The sequence below is a fragment of the Haliotis rufescens genome, unplaced genomic scaffold (assembly GCF_023055435.1).
Source record: "Haliotis rufescens isolate VD_foot unplaced genomic scaffold, xgHalRufe1.0.p SCAF_14, whole genome shotgun sequence".
In the NCBI taxonomy this organism is placed as follows: domain Eukaryota; kingdom Metazoa; phylum Mollusca; class Gastropoda; order Lepetellida; family Haliotidae; genus Haliotis; species Haliotis rufescens.
Window position 1 is genome coordinate 32,250,031 of NW_025963824.1, and position 24,864 is coordinate 32,274,894.

At 42.0% G+C, this 24,864-nt stretch overlaps 1 protein-coding gene across 11 annotated transcripts in view; it reads right to left on the bottom strand.

Moving 5' to 3' along the window:
- LOC124143346 (leucine-rich repeat-containing protein 71-like) overlaps positions 1 to 24,864 on the bottom strand; it is a 73,283-nt gene that overhangs the window by 42,733 nt on the left and 5,686 nt on the right. For 6 of the 11 annotated variants that reach the window (XM_048395288.1, XM_048395287.1, XM_048395284.1 and 3 more), the window contains exons 1-7: positions 15,227 to 15,365; positions 12,525 to 12,637; positions 9,235 to 9,450; positions 6,224 to 6,349; positions 3,718 to 3,793; positions 1,146 to 1,220; positions 446 to 520 (exon numbers count right to left, since the gene is read on the bottom strand). In XM_048395288.1, coding sequence (XP_048251245.1) covers positions 446 to 520; positions 1,146 to 1,220; positions 3,718 to 3,793; positions 6,224 to 6,349; positions 9,235 to 9,450; positions 12,525 to 12,637; positions 15,227 to 15,330 — 785 coding nt within the window. In that variant the 5' untranslated portion in view covers positions 15,331 to 15,365. Of the gene's footprint in view, positions 1 to 445; positions 521 to 1,145; positions 1,221 to 3,717; positions 3,794 to 6,223; positions 6,350 to 9,234; positions 9,451 to 12,524; positions 12,638 to 12,908; positions 12,928 to 13,122; positions 13,271 to 15,226; positions 15,368 to 22,293; positions 22,353 to 24,864 lie in introns of those variants that run through there. The other 5 variants (XR_007220632.1, XM_048395289.1, XM_048395290.1 and 2 more) reach the window with 5 other exon arrangements.

A 24,864-nucleotide genomic window follows, 5' to 3' on the forward strand; every position in this document is an offset into this window, starting at 1 on the left:
GATGCCAGTTCTCCCCCCCCCCCCCCCATCCCAATCCACCCCAACACACACACACCCTCATCTGCTGTCATCATCCACCAACAGATGCCAGTTCTCCCCCCCCCCCCCCCATCCCAATCCACCCCAACACACACACACCCTCATCTGCTGTCATCATCCACCAACAGATGCCAGTTCTCCTCCCCCCCCATCCCAATCCACCCCAACACACACACACCCTCATCTGCTGTCATCGTCCACCAACAGATGCCAGTTCTCCTCCTAACCCCACCCCAATCCGCAACAACACACACACACCCTCATCTGCTGTCATCGTCCACCAAAAGATGCCAGTTCTCCTCCTAACCCCACCCCAATCCGCAACAACACACACACACCCTCATCTGCTGTCATCTGTTCTCCTCCCCCCCCATCCCAATCCACCCCAACACACACACACCCTCACCTGCTGTCATCATCCACCAACAGATGCCAGTTCTCCTCCCCCTCCTGTATGCTATTGCCATCCAGGATCAGGTTCCTGCAACAGACAAGCCCATCTATAGTCCACCACTAGCAGAACATGTCCAGTACTTCCTTGCAATCCTTATTGTTACATGACAGTGTATTTTACTGTTTAACCGCGATAGTATGTAATAGAAACATGGAGAATGTTCTATGTTGTGAGGGCACTATGAGGCTTTCCAGTAGCTGGTTAGAATATATGACGAGACAAGAGCATGTTTACATATCTATCAGGCATTTCATCACATCAGAATCAGCTTTCATGTGAGGATTGCTCATCATCCCTGATTCTCTGCCTAGCCAATCATGGAAGCTTGACCACTGTCATCACTGAGTGAAAATATATATATCACTGACATTGCTATCACCACTGTATTTTAGTATTTGACCGCTGCCATCATATTATATACTGTCATTGAATATTGTACTACTGCTCTGTTGTGTACTGCCATTGTACATTAATGTGCAGTAATTTGTATTGATTTGTAAACTTAGTGGAATTTGTAATACATGTGTTGATTGTATACTACATGTTGGTTGTTTGTTGGTTTCACACCAAGTTCTTTTATGTACAGATTCCTGGGTTAAAATATTGTTTCAATTTGGGAATTGACAGGTAACACCCGTCCAACACAACCTACTTGAGATTCATACAGAGTGGTATGAAGGATGCCAAGATGGCCACTGTCTCCCCCGTCAGTCCAACCTGCCACAAGCTGGGAACAGAAACCGATTACAGGAATACACAAACAAATAATCTTCCTTTAATTCATTTAATCAATTAATACGAGAAGAATATTTTGAAGCAAAGTACAAGCTTAACAGTGTTCAAAATTAAGCCTCGAAGAGACGGGGACTAAGGTACAATCAAGTCTCGTTAATCTGACAATCGGCTTTATCCAACACAAATGATGGGAACCGATTTAATCAGTGCTATTTAGACCCGTTAATCCGACAGTCTCGCACTCCGACTCCGACAGACCTAATTTGCAACGAAATGCTGAAATCACTCATTAATCAGTCTCGTTAATCCGACACAGTGATCAGCGTACTCCGTGGTCATCTGCCCGCGAGTACACAGACCTGTGTTTTGATGCAAGACGAGTCGGCGAGTAGCTTCATATTTCAACGGCTGCAGAGATAAACTTGCTTAACAATAAACAATTATTTTTTTACATACACAAAACAGGATCAATCACATGCCTAGATTACCTCAATCACATTATAATCTGATACAAGTTCTCGCTACTGCTTAAGACATCCCATTACAGGTCACGTCAGAACAAACTTTCGCGAACTTTGACCGACCAATGAAATTACTGACAGGATGTCCAATTTTCAATCACGAACTTTGATACTACCTAATTTCGTTTATCCAACATACTCGTTAATCCGACATAATCATATGCAACCAACAATGTCGGATTAACGGGACTTGACTGTATAATGCTGATATTAAACACAGAAGATTCACAGAGGTCCCTACATTCAAATACTATGACAGAAACAATGACATTGTATGCAAGCCGGAAAAGGATTTTTAATGCCTCAATCAATACTTTATTTAAGAAATAAATGATGAGTGGGAGTTGTTTATCGTACAACACTGCAGGGAGAATATACCATGAGGGTCTCAACCCCGAGTGGTTTATTTTCCCTGTAGTGTTCTATTTTACAATAAACAACAACCACAAGTTATTTATTTCTTATATTAAGTATTGTTTGAGGCATTAAAAATCCTTTGTGCAGCCTTTTTAAGGATGTCAATAAATTGTACAAGCTTTAAAAATATTTACCCGTATTTAGATAATGATGACTCCCTAAATACAATCCGACAACGGCAATGTCGGACAAGTCCATTTTATGTACAAGGGGTTAAGTTTGGTATTCTCACAAATTTCACGTCGATTATCAGCACCTTTTCTCGTAATATTTGTCATATCTCTCCTACTTTTGGATGAGACCGATCAGCCATTGTGTTTATCTACATTGCCAAGCTAAATCTATGGGGAACAACTCACTGGGCACTGCCCTCTCAAAAATAACATTGTCCAATTTACAATGTCATCAAGTTGCGAGCAAATGTTTGAATCTCCAAAATTGACGTTTTTATCTTTTATATATTGATATACTCTGCAGGGGCTGTGGGATTCCACAAATGTAAAACTTTGCCAGGTCCATGTATTATATCTTCCTAATAAGAACTCATCATGTCACATCGCTTTCACGCAGATAAACAGAGTAAACAGTAAACAGTAAACAGGTAAACAGATAAACAGATAAACAGATAAAGGGTAAACAGATAAACAGATTAACAGGTGAGGTGAAATGGGGTTTCACGTCACATTCAAGATTATTGCACTTTTATAGCGACGTGCATGCACATGTATGCGTGGCTGCTTGCTCTAGTCAGAACTAAAGACAATTTTATAGTGCTAGCCTACTGAAATACCATGCCACAGTTTAACATGAATACCCCAAACAGACACAGTATCCTGACTCCGAGCCGACCTTAGTATTAAGGGGTATTAGCCCCTTAATACTGAGCGTCAGGCAAGGTAACAAGTACCATCTTTTAACGACTTTTGGTATGACCCGAAACCCGAAACCCCATGTATCGAAACCCCAGACCTTCTGCTCTCTGGGCAGACTCTCTACCACTAGACCACAGAGGTGTTCACAGATAAACACAGTAAACAGATAAACAGAGTATGTTTGAAGGAACCCACCATTATTTTTTTACATTACTTTTTCAAAGTTGGTTGCTGGTTTGTTATTGCCGCACTCAGTAATATTCCAGCTATAAGACAATCCAGTGATTGATATCATGAGCATCGATCCATGCAATGGGGATACGATGACATGCATCAACCAAGTCAGCGAGTCTGACCACCCGATCCCATTAGTCGCCTCTTACAACAAGCACAGTCGCCTTTTACGACAAGCATAGTCGCCTATTACAACTAGCATAGTCACCTTTTACGCAGTCCATGAACCATGCTACTTTTCCTTCCACCTAACCCTGACTATAATGACATAGCCCTAAATGAAGCAAGTCTAGATTTTTGACAGGTTCTGAATCTCCCATCTCACTGGGGCTTTTTTCAAATTCAATGTAGTTGCTTCTTTCTTTCAAAAAGATATATTTTTCAGAGACTAAAGCATAACACCTATTCAAAAAGCATTTTCTAATTTCAGTATAAGTTGACTCACTTGATTGTATGTAGCCTCTCCATGGCCGGCCAGCACTGCTTGAATATCTCCATCATACAGTCATCCACCTTCCACCCTGTAACGGATATCATGGATTACCTCCCTTGTTCCAAACAGCATTCTTCACACCAGCTGCATTAGAGCTGACATGCCACTCTCAGCATTACCCTGTCAGTGTCTAGATATCCCTACCCTGATGTATAGTTAGGTGACACAGTCTAGATATATCCACCACAGATGTATATTTCCCTGACAGTGTCTAGCTATACCCACTATGAATGTATACTTCTCTGACAGTGTCTAGCTATACCCACCACGGATGTTTATTTCCCTGACAGTGTCTAGCTATACCCACCACGGATGTTTATTTCCCTGACAGTGTCTAGCTATACCCACCACGGATGTTTATTTCCCTGACAGTGTCTAGCTATACCCACCATGGATGTATATTTCCCTGAGTGTCTAGCTATACCCACCACAGATGTATATTTCCCTGATAGTGTCTAGCTATTCCCACCACGGATGTTTATTTCCCTGACAGTGTCTAGCTATACCCACTATGAATGTATACTTCTCTGACAGTGTCTAGCTATACCCACCACGGATGTTTATTTCCCTGACAGTGTCTAGCTATACCCACCATGGATGTATATTTCCCTGAGTGTCTAGCTATACCCACCACAGATGTATATTTCCCTGATAGTGTCTAGCTATTCCCACCACGGATGTTTATTTCCCTGACAGTGTCTAGCTATATCCACAACTGATGTATATTTCCCTGACAGTGTCTAGCTATACCCACCACAGATGTATATTTCCCTGATAGTGTCTAACTATTCCCACCACGGATGTTTATTTCCCTGACAGTGTCTAGCTATATCCACAACTGATGTATATTTCCCTGACAGTGTCTAGCTATACCCACCATGGTTGTATACTTCTCTAACAGAGTCCAGCTATACTTCTCTGACAGTGTCTAGCTATACCCGCCATGGATGTTTATATCTCTGACAGTGTCTAGCTATACCAACCACGGATGTATACTTCCCTGACAGTGTCTAGCTATATCCACCACAGATGTATACTTCTCTAACAGTGTCTAGCTATACCCCCCACGGATGTAAACTTTTCTGACAGTGTCTAGCTATACCAGCCATGGATGTTTATTTCCCTGACAGTGTCAAGCTATACCAACACGGATGTATACTTCCCTGACAGTGTCTAGCTATACCCACCATGGATGTACACTTCTCTAACAGTGTCTAGCTATACCCACCACGGATGTATACTTCTCTAACAGTGTCTAGCTATACCCACCACGGATGTACACTTCTGTAACAGTGTCTAGCTATACCCACCATGGATGTACACTTCGGTAACAGTGTCTAGCTATACCCAGCACGGATGTACACTTCCCTGACAGTGTCTAGCTATATCCACCACGGATGTATACTTCTCTAACAGTGTCTAGCTATTCCCACCACAGATGTATACTTCCCTGACAGTGTCTAGCTATACCCACCATGGATGTACACTTCTCTAACAGTGTCTAGCTATACCCACCACGGATGTACACTTTGGTAACAGTGTCTAGCTATACCCACCACGGATGTACACTTCTCTAACAGTGTCTAGCTATACCCACCACGGATGTATACTTCTCTAACAGTGTCTAGCTATACCCACCACGGATGTATACTTCTCTAACAGTGTCTAGCTATACCCACCACGGATGTACACTTCCCTGACAGTGTCTAGCTATACCCACCACGGATGTATACTTCTCTGACAGTGTCTAGCTATACCCACCACGGATGTATACTTCTCTAACAGTGTCTAGCTATACCCACCACGGATGTACACTTCTCTAACAGTGTCTAGCTATTCCCACCACGGATGTATATTTCCCTGACAGTGTCTAGCTATACCCACCATAGATGTATACTTCTCTAACAGTGTCTACCTATACCCACCATGGATGTATACTTCCCTGACAGTGTCTAGCTATACCCACCACAGATGTATACTTCCCTGACAGTGTCTAGCTATACCCACCACAGATGTATACTTCTCTAACAGTGTCTAACTTTACCCACCACGGATGTATACTTCTCTAACAGTGTCTAACTTTACCCACCACGGATGTATATTTCCCTGACAGTGTCTAGCTATACCCACCACGGATGTACACTTCTCTAACAGTGTCTACCTATACCCACCACGGATGTATACTTCCCTGACAGTGTCTAGCTATACCCACCACAGATGTATACTTCTCTAACAGTGTCTAACTTTACCCACCACGGATGTATACTTCTCTAACAGTGTCTAGCTATACCCACCACAGATGTATACTTCTCTAACAGTGTCTAGCTATACCCACCACGGATGTATTCTTCTCTAACAGTGTCTAGCTATACCCACCACGGATGTATACTTCTCTAACAGTGTCTAGCTATACCCACCATGGATGTACACTTCGGTGACAGTGTCTAGCTATACCCACCACGGATGTACACTTCGGTGACAGTGTCCAACTTGTCAGGGTTGTCCATCTCCACCTGTATGGATGGCTTGAAGTACTCAAACTTGTCCTTCATGGTGTATGTCTTGGGAGGAGGCTCGACTGGCTCTGGTAGCAGGCAATCAGGAAACTCATGATGATAGTTACAGAATTTATTATCAATTTATTTTTGCTTTTTGTTTAATGCTGCAGTTAGCAATATTCCAGCTATATTACAGCTGTCTGTAAATACTTGACACCGGACCAGACGATCCAGTGATTGAAATCATGAGCCACAATCCGAGCAATTTGAATATGATGACTTGCACCGATTCCAACCACCTTATCCATTTAGTTGCCTTACAACAAGCATGGGTTTCTGGGGACCAATATTCTTACCCAGAATGAGTGAGTGAGTGAGTGAAGTTTTACGTTGCTTTTAGCAATATTTCAGCAATATCATGATGGGGGACACCAGAAATGGGCTTCACACATTGTACCCATGTCAGGAATCGAACCCGGATCTTTTGCGAACGCTTTAACCACTAGGCTACCCAACCGCCCCTTTAATACCATAGAAGGAGGCCGCAAGGACCCCCCTTCATTTCGAACATTGTGTTTACAAACTATCATTTTCAACCCTTAATTTATTGAGGAGGTAGTCTAACAATACAAAATAGAAACATCAAAACACAAGATGAACATACTTATGTAAAATAAGGCAAAAGAATTCTTGATGTTAAAATATAAGAATGAAAAATCAGACATAATTCAAAACCACAATAAAAGAAAATTAAAATATCGTAATTAAAAATAGCCCTTTCAACCAGCTATGCAAATTAACCTAAAACATATACCGGTACTAGCCATCATATATAGATATATAACAAGGAAACCCAGGGGAGTCTTTAATTGGAAATTATAGATTTGATGTATTGAAAAACTTGGACCAGCTATGCAAATTAACCTAAAACATATACCGGTACTAGCCATCATATATACAGTCAAGTCTCGTTACTCCAACACTCGTTAATCCGACAATCGGCTTTATCCAACACTGATGATGGGAACCGATTAAATCAGTGCCATTTAGACCCATTAATCGATGGTCTCGCACTCCGAATCCGACACACATAATTTGCAACCAATTACCGAAATCACTCATTAATCAGTCTCGTTAATCCAACACAGTGACAAGCGTACTCAGTGGTCATCTGCCCGCGAGTACACAGCCCCGTCACTTGATGCGAGACTGGTAGCTGCATATGATAACGGCTGCAGTGATAAACTTGCTTTACAATAAACAATTAATGTTTAAATTTAGCTTTAGAGGTTGCATGATTAGAAAACATATTCCACTAACAATGCAACATAACAATATGAATATTTCATTTTTCATTTTTTTATTATGTGTTCGTATCATTATCTATCATGTAGTTGTCCGATTTTCGATCACTAACATTGATACTTCTTAATCCTGTTTATACGACATACTCGTTAATCGGACATATTCATATGCAACCAACCGTGTCGGATTAACGGGACTTGACTGTAGATAACCAGATAATCTAGGGGTGTCACTGATTGGAAAGTTTAGTATGGATAAATTGAAAAGTTTGTCTATGTTAATTGCCACAAATTACCAATGTATGCCTGCAAATAATCAACTTAATACTAAACATGCATCATGCTGATCAACTGTTTTTAAGTGAATTTTCTGCCTTCTAAATGTCCATCTTAACCATGGTAACTAAGACAAAATTGTTATAGATAAGCAACTTCTTTATTACAATTGGGTGTAGATTCTAACACTGTTATCAAGCAAATGATCCATAACAATTTTGTCTTAGTTACAATTCCAACTTCTAAATGCCACTCAAAGAAGTTAACCATGGTAATCTTAACAAATGTAAACACTTCTATAGAGTGAATTATTAATTTATTATCTATATTCATAAATTTGTATCATTGCAGTATCAACATTCAAAGTTTATTGACACATCAAGATCACAACTTACGATGACATCCTTAATATTATTCAAGGACACACAGTGACATAATAAGCCAGGAAATCCTCCTAGCCCTCAGGACATACTGTAAGATCAGACAAAACAACGTGGGCTGGTGGGCTAGCATCTTCCCGAGGCAAGCGTGTCCAATAACCTATATCAAAGCCTAGTTTCTATATCTTCCCGAGGCAAGCGTGTCCACTAACCTATATCAAAGCCTAGTTTCTATATCTTCCCGAGGTAAGCGTGTCCACTAACCTATATCAAAGCCTAGTTTCTATATCTTCCCGAGGCAAGCGTATCCACTAGCCTATATCAAAGCCTAGTTTCTACATCTTCCCGAGGCAAGCGTGTCCACTAGCCTATATCAAAGCCTAGTTTCTACATCTTCCTGAGGCAAGCGTGTCCACTAGCCTATATCAAAGCCTAGTTTCTACCCTTAGCCACATCAAGGCCACTTTTCTTGGTGCCACCTCTCGTAGAACACAAGTTGTGCCCCTTGTTATGAAAACGCAATATCCAATCAGATCGCTGTTCTTATCTCGTATAGCTTCACAAAGATGGCGACTTGTTGGGCCATAGACCTAGTCGATCAGATAACAAAAACATTCGCCATTTCATCCCTGACACAAAAACATAGGCAATCATTGGGGGATGTAAAAGACAAAAAAGACGTGTTAACAAAGACAGGCAGCGGTAAATCACTTTCATACGAAGGTGTACCAGTCGTGGATGTTGATTTTGTGAAACGTTCTCTGATTGGACTATCAACATGTGTGATAGTCCAGCCATATTTAGCACAGAAAAGTGGGCTTGATGTGGCAAGGGTGGAAACAAGACGTGTGGACGCTCTTGCCGTGGGAAGATGGTTGGCTAGTGTCAATCTGCAACCCTTCTGGCCTCCCAAAGAATAGGATAAAGAAAGTAATAGAATGTTTTTTGCGATAATAGAAATAAGAAAAAATGAAAAGAAATGAAGTGAAAAGAAATAAACAAAATGTTTACCACCATCCTCGTCTAACAAAGGTTCCGGGTCTGGTTCCGGGGCACTGAGTTGTTTGTTTTTATCTTTACCCTTCTCCGGTTTACCTTCCGCGGCCTGACTGGGAGACGGGGCCGGTGGCCGCGGGCGGGGAACGATCTGTGGAATGTAGGTCATGTCTTGTCTGTGGCACAACTCAGTAAAGTCGGGCTGGAAAAAGCCGGAGCAGTTGTACGGCTCTGAAACGAACATCATCATCATCATAATACTTCATTTATCAGCCCGTTGGAACAAATGCACAGAAAATCAATGTGAGCACAGAACTCATCCCTCAACCAATTACTCCAAGGAGATTCCAGGTTAGAATCAATCTCATTAAAATAAGATATGAGTTCTCGATAAACAAAGATCTGAGGACACATCCCATTACGGGTCACTTCAGAACGACCTTTTGCGAACTTTGACCGACCACTGAAATGACTGACAAAAAGTCAACATCAGCCAGATATAAAGCAGCTTTCTCGTGCTTTACCGCACTCGTTTCAACCTGGCGACTTGCATTTCAGACTCTGCTTAAAAAATATGGTTCTCGATTAAAATTTTTAAAACTGAACAAACAAACTTTCCGGAATGTCTAATATATGGTTGACATTGTATGGCAGTGCTTCCCACATACTGTGCAACGCCTCCTCCGTTCAAAAGTTTATCCAATGGAAGCGAGAGATAGACGATTATTTTTACGAAATCAGCCGTACTCAGGCAATGACTTTTGAAAATATAGTGCGGGTGGGCAGTTGTTGTTGTTTTTTGGCTTGTTCAAACTAGTATGTAACCAAATTAACAGTTGTGTACCATCAACTTGGGAAAGGCCTCTCTACATAAACAAGCATACAAACTCCTATTGCCACCATGACCATAACATGAGATGTGCAGTAAAGCAGTGCGCATGTAAAGGGAAGTAACTGTGTGCTATATTGGATCACTTTGTTTTTTAAGTTTTAGGATTTTTAATTTTTGGGGAAAATATAAAATAAAAACGAAACGTGCACAGGCTTTATGACGATGCGCGTGGTGCCTGAGAACCAAGACTATTATATTTTTTAGCCTTGATTTGAAGTTTTCTTCCTTCCATAGAGATGAATGCTGGAAATCGTAGGAAAGAGTAAGTTTTTCATCACTTTTAGCAATATTCCAGGAGTATTACGTCAAGGGAAGTGGGCTTCACACATTGTATCCATGAGAATTGAACCCGGACTCGGTAGTGAACAGCAGACACCTTAACCACTAGGTTACCCTACCACCAGCCAGACATGATACATCAGTAGCAATAGACAGAGGTAACCTCTTAGAATCTCAGCCACTAACAAAATGATTTTGCTCCTGTTAAGAAGGGGCAAACAGTCTTATGCTCCCTGTCTCAAAGATGCTTTGAAGGAGATGATTCTTCATGACCCAGTCTTGGTCGAGACGTTATTAAAGAGACTAGTTTTAAACTGAGACATTGTCTCTGTCTAATTAAGGTCATTATCACCAGTAAATTTACATCAGTAAATTTGAGTTTACAGACATCCAATGAGGTGCTAATTTGTCTGAGCCTCTTCTCTGTCTAAGGTGGGGTGAAATGGGGTTTAACGTCCCCGATTATTAGACTTACATAGTGACATGCATGCACGTGTGTGTGTATGTGACTCCTTGTACTAGTACGGACAGTATACTGTCTCCGAGCCGACAGGTCCTGGTTTTAGACCCTTAATGCTGAGCGCCAGACAGGGTAACAACAAGTACCATCCTTTAACGTCTTTTGGAATGAACCGGCCAGGGATCAAACCCCGGACCTTCCGCTCTCCAGGTGGATGTTCTACCACTAGACCAAGGAGGCGGTCCTTCTCCATCTAAGGATATTCTGTATCTACTCTCTTTCTGTAAAAACTTCATTGTTAACTTGATGTCACGGAGACAATGAAACTAATCATGCTAATATCAAGTTTACCATAATTCAAGAAACAAGGAGTGTCAATGTCAGACAAAGGTAATTATGGCATTTCAGGGTTTGAGAATCAATACTTAACTCTGTGAAATCAAAGGCAGGGGTGACCATTGACCACTTGGTGTCCTTTTTATATTAGACTAGTGTGGCAATAGTGGCTGAACCCAATACTGAAAAAATAAAGCTGTCGGCCTGTGTGGCTTAGAATTTGGCTGACCGTAACATTAGCCTGTCAGATCTGAAAGTCTACACACTTCCTATCACTACTTCTAAATCTTAACTACAGTGACACAGACTGGGTACACTTGCATTATACCAGATACCTGTCGGACATATCTGTTTGATGTATGTTATACAGGGGCATGAGACTATTTAAAAAAATAGGGGATTTAAACCCAAACTAATCAGAAAAAAAAATCTCACATGCAATTGTAGGGTTTAAAATGATTAAACAACGAATTTGAGTATCAAAGCAATTGATAAACATCGAAAATCTGCCACACTTTCTGTCACTACTTCTAAATCTTAACTACAGTGACACAGACTGGGTACACTTGCATTATACCAGATACCTGTCGGACATATTTGTTTGATGTATGTTATACAGGGGCATGAGACTACTTAAAAAAATAGGGGATTTAAAGCTCAAACTAATCAGAAAGAAATATCTCGCATGCAGTTGTAGGGTTTAAAATGATTAAACCATGAAATTGAGTATCAAAGCAAATGATAAACATCGAAAATCAGCCATCAACAACTAAACATTACGTGAAAAGTAGAAGTTCTATAATCATTATAGAACTTCTACTTTTCACGTAATCATTATTAATGGCAAGTGGCAACCTCATCAGTTCACATTTCATCAAACATGTAGCTTTTTTCATCAACTTTGGTGACTGAAAATGGCTTTGAATTAAAAAAGCATTTATTACAATGACCTGTGCGAGGGGAAAGCCCCCTAAACCCCCTGTTAATTTAGCAAGATGGCTAGTCTGTCTTACAGACCCTGATACAAATGTATATCAAATACAGCCCATGCAAGTCTATAATGTTTGGCAAGTCTAGATCACTGCAGTATCTGAAAATGAAGAGAGTCACTGGGCTCTTTTTATTCTATTTTTATTAAGATAACTGAACAACTTTTTTTCTGTACGATATGTTCATTTCAGAGACTAGATGTTAGTCTACAAGATGGCTAAAAATGGTGGTTGGAAAACTTAGAAACCGTTACTAAGGAAGGAGATTGCACACAAACCATAACCAAATGGCGGAATATATCTGGTATACTGCAATCTTGCCAAACTATAAGTCTGAATTATTACAAACCTGGGGTCTTGTTGGAATCCTCATCTTGGGCATCTTGGCTCGCTGAGGACTGATTTTTGTCTTTGCTCAAACTCTTTTCACCTTTGCGGCCCATTTTGATTCTTGCTGCGATGCTGAAACAAGAACAATAAATCATAATGAAAGTGGAATAACTCAGTACACCCGTCTGTTTGGTACAAAATAAGGCATGACTTTACACAGTCACTAATTCACAATCATCTAGGCTAAGCTACCTGTCTGGTGCCATATGATATGTTGGTAAATTTTGAAAACGGTCACAGAAGGGAATCGTGATCAAAACACTAGAAAAAAAAAGGTGTGTTATTAAACTTTTGGTAATTTGTAACATGTTTCTGAAAACTGGTGGTCACATTTTGTTTATACCTCTATGTTAATTGCAGACTTTAATCAGCCCACAGATGAAATCTCATGAAATGATATTCATAAGGATGAAAGATGAGGACGTCATCAATTACAATTTGTCTAGCGATGGCCTACACTGTCAGGCCTTACATATACGAGAATGCTACATTGTCACCTATCGAAAAGACCATATGCGTACAAACAAACATGACACAAACAAATGAGGTTACAGTACTTCGTTTACTGCTACACAGCGCTTTCAATCTGCATCCATTTGTAAACAATCGTCCACCGAATTACATGTACCGGAAGTTAGCGGAGTAGAAATAGTTCATCTAATATAGGCTTATTGTGCTACTTTTGACTCATATCAGAGAAGTTTGTATCACCACGAAGAACACACAGATGAGTATGTACTGTATGGAGACACACCGTCAAAGATAGAGTACTGGGTATATTATTATGCTATTACTACGCCAAGTGAAAGGCGAGCCTAGCAACTGAATAAGAGTTGTTTCCCTTTGCACACATTGAAAACATTGGGCTATTATGTCAAGTCCTGTTGACCTTACAAAAATCATGAGGCACATAGTGAATCAGTGACTGAATAAGTAAGTAAACTAACTAACTGACTAACTAACTAATTTAGATAAATAAATAAATAAATAGCATAGCACATACCCACTAAAGTACTCATGGAAATGAAAAAAAACTGTTTTGCTGGATTTAATAATCGACAAAAAGCATTACGTAGATGTAAATACGAAATAACAAAACAACTGGAAAAGTACTAGTCTGGATTTGCTAGTTTTATCTCAGTGCTCAATACAAAATGTACTTTACAGGAGGTAATTTGTAGGCACTTTCAACATTCAAAAATAAAACTAAGTCCAAATTGACATGGCAGAAACAGGCTATAGGCACTATACAAATTAGCCTGGAAAAAAGTTATCAAAACAACAATAAAAATAACAGCTATGTTTATGTACATAAGAATAATGGCATGTAAGTTGTTGTTTGAGAAGGGAATATGTTTCTTTTACGTTCTGATATTTTGACGATGATTCACTATCTCACAATGCCACTGACAAATCACTAACCACTGACAAATCACATGCACGTGGGTTTCAAGCACCTGTTTTCACCTGTCGTCAAGGTGTCATAGGTCATGGACATTCACCTTGATCTACTAACACCTGGTTATGCTCAGTTTCACAATAGTCTGTTTCGTTCATATTTTTACACACTTTTACGTGTAAAAAGACATAAAAACCTTTGATACGCTGTATTTGTGCCAATGCCCAATTAGTACTAATTGAGTTGTTTGAATATTTATATATTTTGTATATTAACTGCATTTATTTAAAATCTGAGATCGAAAAAACAGGTTTTTTTCATTTCCGTGAGTACTTTAATTATATATATATATATATATATATATATATATATATATATATATATATATATACGTATACTGTGGTGCCTAAAGTTTATGACGCATATTTCACTAAAACAAACTATTAAGCGCTTATGGTAATTATGTTTCACGATGTAACCAGTTTGTTTCATTCCAATTTGCTTCCATCAGACAGAATATGATGAGCAAGCGTTCACATTTGCACCGAACGCATATCAACTTCATCGCCTAATTAACAAATATACCCACAGTTCGACACTACAAATACATAGTTCCACACTACAAATACACAGTTCGACACTACAAATACATAGTTCGACACTACAAATACATAGTTCGACAAACAAATACACAGTTCGACACTACAAATACATAGTTCGACAAACAAATACACAGTTCAACACTACAAATACTTACATTTTTTATCTTACTTTAAACTAATAAAATTACTCTGTCGAGTGAAAGGTAACCGTGTATGTGTTTCACGTGTCTACAGTCTATTCTGTATTCGTTGAAATGCGAACTTTTGGAGTAGATATTTCCAACTAACCACACGGACACCTGTTAAAATTATATTCGCATTATGATATCTTCAAATGGTATTTAGAAGCTGTAATACGGGCCTTCTTAGGATTGACTAGTCATGGATATCAACATATTTAACTCTCCAATGTGACATCGATATCTAGCCAGATAAAGAAAAGATCAAGATTGCGTTAAAGAATAAAAATGACATGAAATCCACAAATCAATTCCAACCTGCCTTCATTTTTTAACATTTCTTATTTAATTCCGACGTTGAAGTATAAAAAATAAAAATATTAATATAAATATTTTTAAGTCCCTTATTCCTAGAATACACGCACTCTCTACCATGATATTTGAATTTGGACTGATAAATATAATTCGATTTAACACCTACCCCAATAGCGCCACCTGTCGATAACCCCCTTCGTCATCTTTCCCCCCTTTCTTCCTGAACCTCTTGGCAGCGATAGAGAGACTACTCAGTCCCACCTCAGCCATATTGTCGATGAAACTAACGCGTCTCTCCCCCTCCATGTCAGTGTCGGGGCTATATTTCACCCAGCTGTCACTGTGGTATGCAGGGCGGATTGTGTCTTAAGGACACCCTTCTCCATGCAGTCTTTGTGACGGCTAGATCAGTTGAATGCTCTGCGAATCAAAGACTCACGGTGGTTTCCTATAGACAGTTCAACCTGTTTATAACCTTTGAACGGATCCAGCGAAGGGCATGACGTCGGTTTGGAGCATGAGAAATATTTGTTTTATTTGTTTGTTTGTTTTTAACGCCGAAATGAGCAATATTACAGCTAAACTACCGTTTATAATCTTTGAACGGATCCAGCGACATGGCGTCGGGTTTGGAGCATAAGAAATATTTGATTTGTTTGTTTGTTTGTTGTTTAACGTCGAAATGAGTGAGTGAGTGAGTGAGTATGGTTTTACGCCGCTTTTAGCAATATTCCAGCAATATCACGGCGGGGGATACCAGAAATGGGCTTCACACATTGTACCCATGTCGGGAATCGAACCCGGGTCTTCGGCGTGACGAGCGAACGCTTTAACCACTAGACCCGAACGCCGCAATTTCAGTTTGACCATCAGCCAGTGTTAAATCGATCCGTTAGTGTGTATGTCGGGACGCTGCACTAGATTCTAAACACACCCGGATGTACTCCTGATCTCGCCATCTGACTATCAGGGGCAGTGGGGTAGCCCGGTGGTAACTTACTCGCCAAAGTCCTCGGTTCGATTCCCACACGGGTACAATGTGTGGAGCCCGTTTCTAGTGTCCCCTGACATGCTATGCTATGCAGGAATATTGTACATGGCCCTCTCGCGTCGATACCTGGTCAGAATTGTTTCCCTGTAACTTATGCTGGTAGTGAGTGAGTGAGTGAGTATGGTTTTACGCCGCTTTTAGCAATATTCCAGCAATATCACGGCTGGGGATACCAGAAATGGGCTTCACACATTGTACCCATGTCGGGAATCGAACCCGGGTCTTCGGCGTGACGAGCGTGCGCTTTAACCACTAGGCTACCCGACCGCCCCTATGCTGGTAGTGAGAGGCAACTAAATGGCTCAGGGGGTCACGCCCGGTGACTTGGTTGTCACGTATCATCATACCCTGACGACGTGGATCGTTGCTTATAATATCAATCACTGGATTGCCTGGTCCAGACGAGATTATCTACAGACCACCGTCATATACAGCTGAATTGTTGCTGAGTGCGTCGTTTAACAACAAACAAACAAACAAAACAAACCAATGGTGTGGATCGTTGCTCATAATATTAATCATTGGATTGTCTGGTCCAGACTCGATTATTTACAGACCGCCGTCATATACAGCTGAATTGTTGCTGAGTGCGGCGTTTAACAACAAACAAACAAACAAACAAAACAAACCAAAGGTGTGGATCGTTGCTCATAATATCAATCACTGGACTGTCTGGTCCAGACGAGATTATTTACAGACCACCGTCATATACAGCTGAATTATTGCTGAGTGCGGCGTTTAACAACAAACAAACAAAACCAATGGTGTGGATCGATGCTCATGATATCAATCACTGGATTGTCTTGTCCAGACTCGATTATTCACAGACCACCGTCATGCATTTGGAATATTGTAGAGTGCAGCTTTTAACAACAAACAAAAACAAAATGATAATCAAGTCTGAAGTGAAACTATCAACCTGAGTTTCCTTAATGCTTGTGACAGAGCCAGTTAAGCTTTAATGCTTTGACTCAACTTGCCCTTTAAGCGGTTCCTGACCCGTGAAGATCCGGGGTAGAATAGGTCTTCAGCAACCCATGCTTGCCGTAAAAGGTTGCTATGCGTGTCGTAACTGGCGATTAACGGGATCGGGTGGTCAGGCTCGCTGACTTGGTTGATAAATGTCATCGTATCCAAATTGCGTGGATCGATGCTCATGATGTCAATCACTGGACTGTCTGGTCCAGACTCGATTACTCGATTAACAACAAACAACAAAACATTTTAAGCGGTTCCTATATGACAGTAAGAGGTCTATAGACTCGACCGGTGACATATAGTCAGTATTTACCTCCACTCCAAGACCTGCGCCTGTTTACCAAAACGAAAACATCACGCTCCATTTCCCGTAAATGAATATATTTGTTCCGTTTTGAATAGCAAGTGATATCAATCGAGAGGTATCAGAAGCCTCTGAATGAAGCTGAACCCAACTGAACTCTCCGCTTTTTGTGGGGATAGGATTTGAACGATTCTGCTGTCATTGCTATAGTCCGGCATTTGACGTGGGGACAATTAACTGTGTCTTGCGTTTCTTCAAAAGGCGCAGGTCTGTGAACTGAACGTTATTACAGCCAGGCCATGGCCGAGGGTCTAAAGAGGTTCATATATACATATTTATACACCTTTACTACATTTAGAGATATCAAGGACATACTTATTATCAGTAAACCTCGTTAGTCCGGCCAGTTATATCGTTCCCAGTGAACTCGTCCAGGTGAATAGATTTCCTGATTATTGAAACATATGGTTTTGTTTGTTTTTGTTTGTTTGTTGTTTAACGCCGCACTCAGCAATATTCCATCTTCTAGAATACGAAGGCGGTCTGTAAACAACCGAGTCTGGACCAGACAATCCAGTAATTGACATCATGAGCATCCATCCACGCAGTTGGGATACGATGACACACGTCAACCAAGTCAGCGAACCTGACCACCCGATCCCGTTAGTCGCCTCTTACGACAAGCATAGTCGCCTTTTACGGCAAGAATGGGTTGCTGAGGACCTATTCTACCCCGGAATCTTCACGGGTAACTGCTTGTTTTGACCACATATACATTGCTAATGGGATGTTTGACCATACATACAGTGTTGATCAGTGGTTTCACCACATATAGTGCACTCTGGGGAACTCCAGAGCACATGTACCATGGCATTAACCTAGATGACCGCCTCCGTGGTCTAGTGGCAGAGCATCCGCCCGGAGAGCAGAAGCAGAAGGTCCGGGGTTCGTTCCCCGGCCACGTCATACCAAAAGGGGGCGGTCGGGTAGCCTAGTGGTTAAAGCGTTCGCTCTACCACATACACATAGTGTTTCACAACAATGTAAGCTTCTACCACATACCCCTGTGTTTCACAACAATGTAAGCTTCTACCACATACCCATAGTGTTTCACAACAATGTAAGCTTCTACCACATACCCATAGTGTTTCACAACAATGTAAGCTTCTACCACATATCCCTGTGTTTCACAACAATGTAAGCTTCTACCACATACCCCTGTGTTTCACAACAATGTAAGCTTCTACCACATACCCCTGTGTTTCACAACAATGTAAGCTTCTACCACATACCCATAGTGTTTCACAACAATGTTAGCTTCTACCACATACCCATAGTGTTTCACAACAATGTAAGCTTCTACCACATACCCATAGTGTTTCACAACAATGAAAGCTTCTACCACATACCCATAGTGTTTCACAACAATGTAAGCTTCTACCACATACTCATAGTGTTTCACAACAATGTAAGCTTCCACCACATACTCATAGTGTTTCACAACAATGTAACCTTCCACCACATACCCCTGTGTTTCACAACAATGTAACCTTCTACCACAGACCCCTGTGTTTCACAACAATGTAACCTTCCACCACATACTCATAGTGTTTCACAACAATGTAACCTTCCACCACATACCCCTGTTTCACAACAATGTAACCTTCTACCACAGACCCCTGTGTTTCACAACAATGTTAAGTTTCTACAACATGCTTCACTTATTGCTTTCCTCTCCTTTCATGCTGCGGTACTGGTGTTCATTTCTTTAGTATAGTATAGTAGTACATCTTAATTATGTTTGAGAAGCAGCTCTCGTTATTTTCTTGTTGACCGCCTAGGGCGTCCGCCCGGAGAGCGGAAGGTCCGGGGTTCGATCCCCGGCCGCGTCATACCAAAAGACGTTAAAAGATGGTACTTGTTGTTACTCTGTCTGGCGCTCGACATAAAGGGGCTGAAACAAGGACTGGTCGGCTCGGAGTCAGTATACTGTGTCTCAGTGGGGTATCTATGCTACTGCGGCATGGTATCTCAGTGGGCTAACACTATGAAATGGGCATTAGTTCGGACTAGTACAAGCAGACACACACGCACGCGCGCGTACACACATGCATGCGCGTTGCTATATAAGTCTTGGACGCGACGTTAAACCCCATTTTACCTCACCATTTTCTTGCTCAGTGGTTTAAGTAACTGTGCGGCGCGTCGAAGTCCCTGGTTCGACTACCGCATTCATGTGATTTCCTTTCGTGAGTCCCGTGTTGTGATATTGCTGAAAATGTGTGAAGCCCATTTCTGGTGTCTCCCGCCGTGATTTTGCTGGAATATTGCTAAAATCGGCGTAAAACCATATTCACTCACTCTCACTCACTGATATTGCTGAATATTGTTAAAAACGTCCTCAAATCACACTCACTCGGGTACGGAATACTGTAAGGGACATTCTAGCGATCTCGCATTCTCGTGTTTTGGGCATATTTACCGTGTTTCCATAGGTCGAGATCGCGAGAATGTCCCTTACAGTATTCCATACTCGGGCATTTACATGACTGATATTTCAGCTTCTATACACAAAGCTGAACGTCACCTCCGAGATTTTACTTCAGCTTCAATGAAAACGTTGGCTGAGAATTCAGTTGTTTGTTTGTTGTTGTTTAACGCCGCACTCAGCAATATTCCAGCTATATGACGGCGGTCGCAAAAATAATCGCAGACAATCCAGTGATTGCCATCCACGCAATTGGAATACGATGACATGCAGCAACAAAGTCAGCGAGCCTGACCACCCGATCCCGTTAGTCGCCTTTTACGACAAGCATAGTCGCCTTTTACGGCAAGCATGGGTTGCTGAAGACCTATTCTACCCCGGAATCTTCACGGGTCTACTGGTCCGGAATGATGCCGATTTATAGTGCTAGCCCACTGAGATACCATGCCGCAGTTTAACATGAATACCCCCAATCAGACACAGTATACTGACTCCGAGCCGACCAGTCCTTGTTTTAGCCCCTTAATGCCGAGCGCCAGACAGGGTAACAACAAGTACCACCATTTAACGTCTTTTGGTATGACGCGGCCGGGGATCGAACCCCGGATCCTCCGCTCTCCGGGCGGACGTTTTACCTCTAGACCACGGTGGCGGTCAGCTTATCGTGAACAGTCGAGTAAAAGCGTTCTCTTCCGATCATCCAAGTATCGCCCAATCGACTCCAAGGGTGCGTGCTTATCCTAGTTACCTCCCTTGGTCTAACCAAGATCCGCTGAATCCAAGATTCGCCATAATCATGACCGTTGATCTGCAAACGCCCTACCCATGCGCGAGGGTTTAAATAACTGTTATCGACACAACCGGTGCCATGAAGACTCGTCGTGATATAGATGAACCACTGTTCAAATAACCGTGAAGATCCGGATTAGAATTGATCTTCAGCAACCCACGCTTGTCGTAAGAGGGGACTAACGGGATCGAGTGGTCAGGCTCGGTGACTTGGTTCTTGCATGTCATCGTATCGCAGTTTCGTAGATCGATGCTCATGATATCAATCACTGGATTGTCTGGTCCAGACAGGAATATTTACAGACAGTTGTCATAAAGCGTGAATATTGCTGAGTGCGGCGTTAAAAAGACAACAAACAAACCTATGGACGCTTGTGTTCATGTTTGACATTGAGTACGTGACAAACAAACAATAGAAACGTTTCAAACTTTCGATACTCACTCACTCACCCACGACAAACCGTCAGCCACATGTCCTATTTCTAATTCAGCCCAGTATGGAGTGAGTGCAATGAATATTGTCTTACGTAGTAGTCATCAATATTTCAACCGCCTCCGTGGTCTAGTGGTAGAGCGTCCGCCCGGAGAGCGGAAGGATTAGATCCCCGGTCGCGTCATACCAAAAGACGTTAAAAGATAGTACGTGTTGTTACCCTGTCTGGCGTTCGACATTAAGTGGCTAAAATAAGGACTGGTCGGCTCGGTGTCAGTATACTGTGTCTGAGTAGGGTTAAACTGCGGCATGGTATCTAAGTGGGCTGGCACGATAAATCGGCATCAGTCCGGGCTAGTACACACGCACGCACGCACGCACGCACGCACGCGCGCACGCACGCACGCACGCACGCATACACACACGCACGCGAGCGTACGTGCTATATAAGTGCAATAATCTTGGACGCGACGTTCACCTCACCTCACTTCACCATCAATATTTCAGCTTGACCAGGGGCGGTCGGGTAGCCTAGTGGTTAAAGCGTTCGCTCGTCACGCCGAAGACCCGGGTTCGATTCCCGACATGGGTACAATGTGTGAAGCCCATTTCTGGTGTCCCCCGCCGTGATATTGCTGGAATATTGCTAAAAGCGGCTTAAAACCATACTCACTCACTCAGCTTGACCAAGTCGGCTTGCAAATAACGGAGTCTTGGCCGAGTTGTTACTTGCATGTTTTGAGTATTTGATTTTAAAGTTCAACGTAACTTTTGATGGTCGTAAGAGGCGTCTTAATAGATCGGGTGGCCTGGATAGGTGACCTTTTTAATAGCATGCCAACGTGCCTCGATGTTGTGGATCTTTGCTCATAATATCAATCACTAGATTGTCTGGCTCAAACTCCATTATTCACAAGCCGCCGTCCTAGCTGGAGTACTGTTGAGTAAAGCGTTACAAATCTCATACATGTACTCAAACAATCAAACAAACATTGTACTAGTTTCGCGACTAGGACACACAATGGTTTGGCCGAGATGTGATCAGCATCGACTTCGGCAACACACACACACACACACACACACACACACACACACACACACACACACACACACACACACACACACACACACACACACACACACACACACACACCTAATCCCCATCACCCCATCACTCTGGGCAAACTTACCCTAGTTTTGTCCACATCATATTGGGCTTTTCGGTAGACGCCATCCCGATATTGTGTTATCCAGTTCTTGATCGGTAAAGTCAAGTGTTGCTATCCTCCGGCAATTTGGTACGTATGACCTCCAAACAGTTTTATATTTGTTTATGAACTCGGCTGTATGTTAGAGTGCCCGGAACTCTGCAGCATCACGTGTATAATGGAATACTCCGGTAAGGATATTACCCCGTGATTGTCCCGTGTTGCGCTCCGTTGGACATTCGATCCATCCGTTATCACAGTGAAGTCTAAGTGTCTGCCTTTAAACATGCATATTTGACCCAGTTACCAAGTAGATGCCAGTCATTAAGAGTTACGTATTCCTTCGCACGTGGTTCAATAGGGCAGTATTCCTACACACGTGGTTCAATAGGGCAGTATTCCTACACACGTGGTTCAATAGGGCAGTGTTCCTACATACCTGGTTAAATAGGGCAGTGTTCCTACATACCGGTTTCAATAGGGCAGTATCCCTACACACATGGTTCAATAGGGTAGTATTCCTTCACACCTGGTTCAATAGAGCAGTATTCCCACACACGTGGTTCAATAGGGGAGTATTCCTTCACACGTGGTTCAATAGGGCAGTATTCCTACACACGTAGTTCAATAAGGGAGCATTCCTACAGACGTGGTTAAATAGGGCAGTGTTCCCACACATGTGTTTCAATAGGGAGGTATTCCTACACACGTAGTTCAATAAGGGAGCATTCCTACACACGTGGTTCAATAGGGCAGTATTCCTACACACGTGGTTCAATAGGGCAGTATTCCTACACACGTGGTTCAATAGGGGAGTATTCCTTCACACGTGGTTCAATAGGGCAGTATTCCTACACACGTGGTTCAATAGGGCAGTATTCCTACACACGTGGTTCAATAGGGCAGTATTCCTACACACGTGGTTCAATAGGGCAGTATTCCTACACACTTGTTTCAATAGGGCAGTATTTCCACTCTCGTGGTTCAATAGGGCAGTATTTCCACACACGTGATTCAATAGGGCAGTTTTCCCACACACGTGGTAACAGAGTGTAGTATTCCCGCAGATGGGGTTCAAGAAGTATTCCTGCACATGTGGTACAGAGAGCCAATATTCCAGCACATGTGGTTTAAGATCTCAGTATCCACACTCAAGTGGCTTAAGAAGCCAGTATTCCTACGCGAGTGGTTCATGAAGCCAGTATTCCTACAAACGTGGTTCAATAGGGCAGTATTGCTACACACGTGGATAAATGGGGCAGTGTTCCTACACACCTGGTTAAATAGGGCAGTATTCCTACACACGTGGTTAAATAGGGCAGTATTCCTACAAACGTGGTTCAATAGGGCAGTATTCCTACACGCGTGGTTAAATAGGGCAGTATTCCTACACACCTGGTTAAATAGGGCAGTATTCCTACACACGTGGTTAAATAGGGCAGTATTCCTACAAACGTGGTTCAATAGGGCAGTATTCGTACACAAGTGGTTCAAGAGTCAAGAATTCCTCTTCGCGTGGGTCAAGAAGCCGGTACAAGAGGTACATTTCCCTGTGAAGTGGTTCAACGTAATCGGTCCCTGACCACAATACATCTACACGAAAGATTCAGAATATCCAGTAAAAAGTCCATGACCCTCACAACAGCGCTGATCAATTGTTACACCTGCGTTCAATCCTTCAATCTGGCAGCAACATCTACGTGTTGATGCCAACAGACACCCGACCTCGACGCTCCCGACACACACCAAATCTGGATAAGTCCTTTGTTCGTGTGTTGCATCAGTAGCGCTATAGATCATCCATTACAGTAGATGAACGGCCGCTCATTTTTCCGCTTTACCGCAGCTTATTTTCCACACATCAGTTCCCTTACATAGTCCATCTCTAGTCGGGGAGAAAGAGCTCAGTCCCCAAACCGGGTATAACAGGTGAGCGCCCACTATTCCAATCCGCAAATATCTAGCTTTTAGATATCGGGGCAAGGCTTGATACAGGAAATACATGATTGATGAGAAGCTTGTAAACCTATACCTTACTATATCGCCCTAATTTTTCAAGCTTCAACGCAGTGATTGATTTGCATTGTTTCCGCAGGACGAAGGTGAAATGTGCATTTTTATCTTTAGATCAAATATTTTTATCGCACGAGTCTTTTAAGGCCACACTGTTAAAACGATTAGGGTGTTCAGTGTGGAGGTATGCTGTCTCGATTGAGTTATGAGGTACTGTTGAAATCAGGTGACGATATCTCTCCGCCCCAGTTAACACCTGACGTAGTGACTTTACCAATACGACAATAAGGCCGATACTATGATCATATATCGATCCTTGTGCAGTGCTCATCAGTCAGTGCGAATCATGGCATCGATTACAAACGTTACACCACAGTGTAGAATTACACAGTCTATTCACGTCACGTATAACTAGGTAATAAAATAATTTATTACATATTAACTCATCATTCAGCTAATAAACTGTGTAAAGGTCGATATTGTGAGCAGAGGCCAGTATCCTCTCGCTCGTAGTTAACCTTGATCACTCAAAAAAGCCAT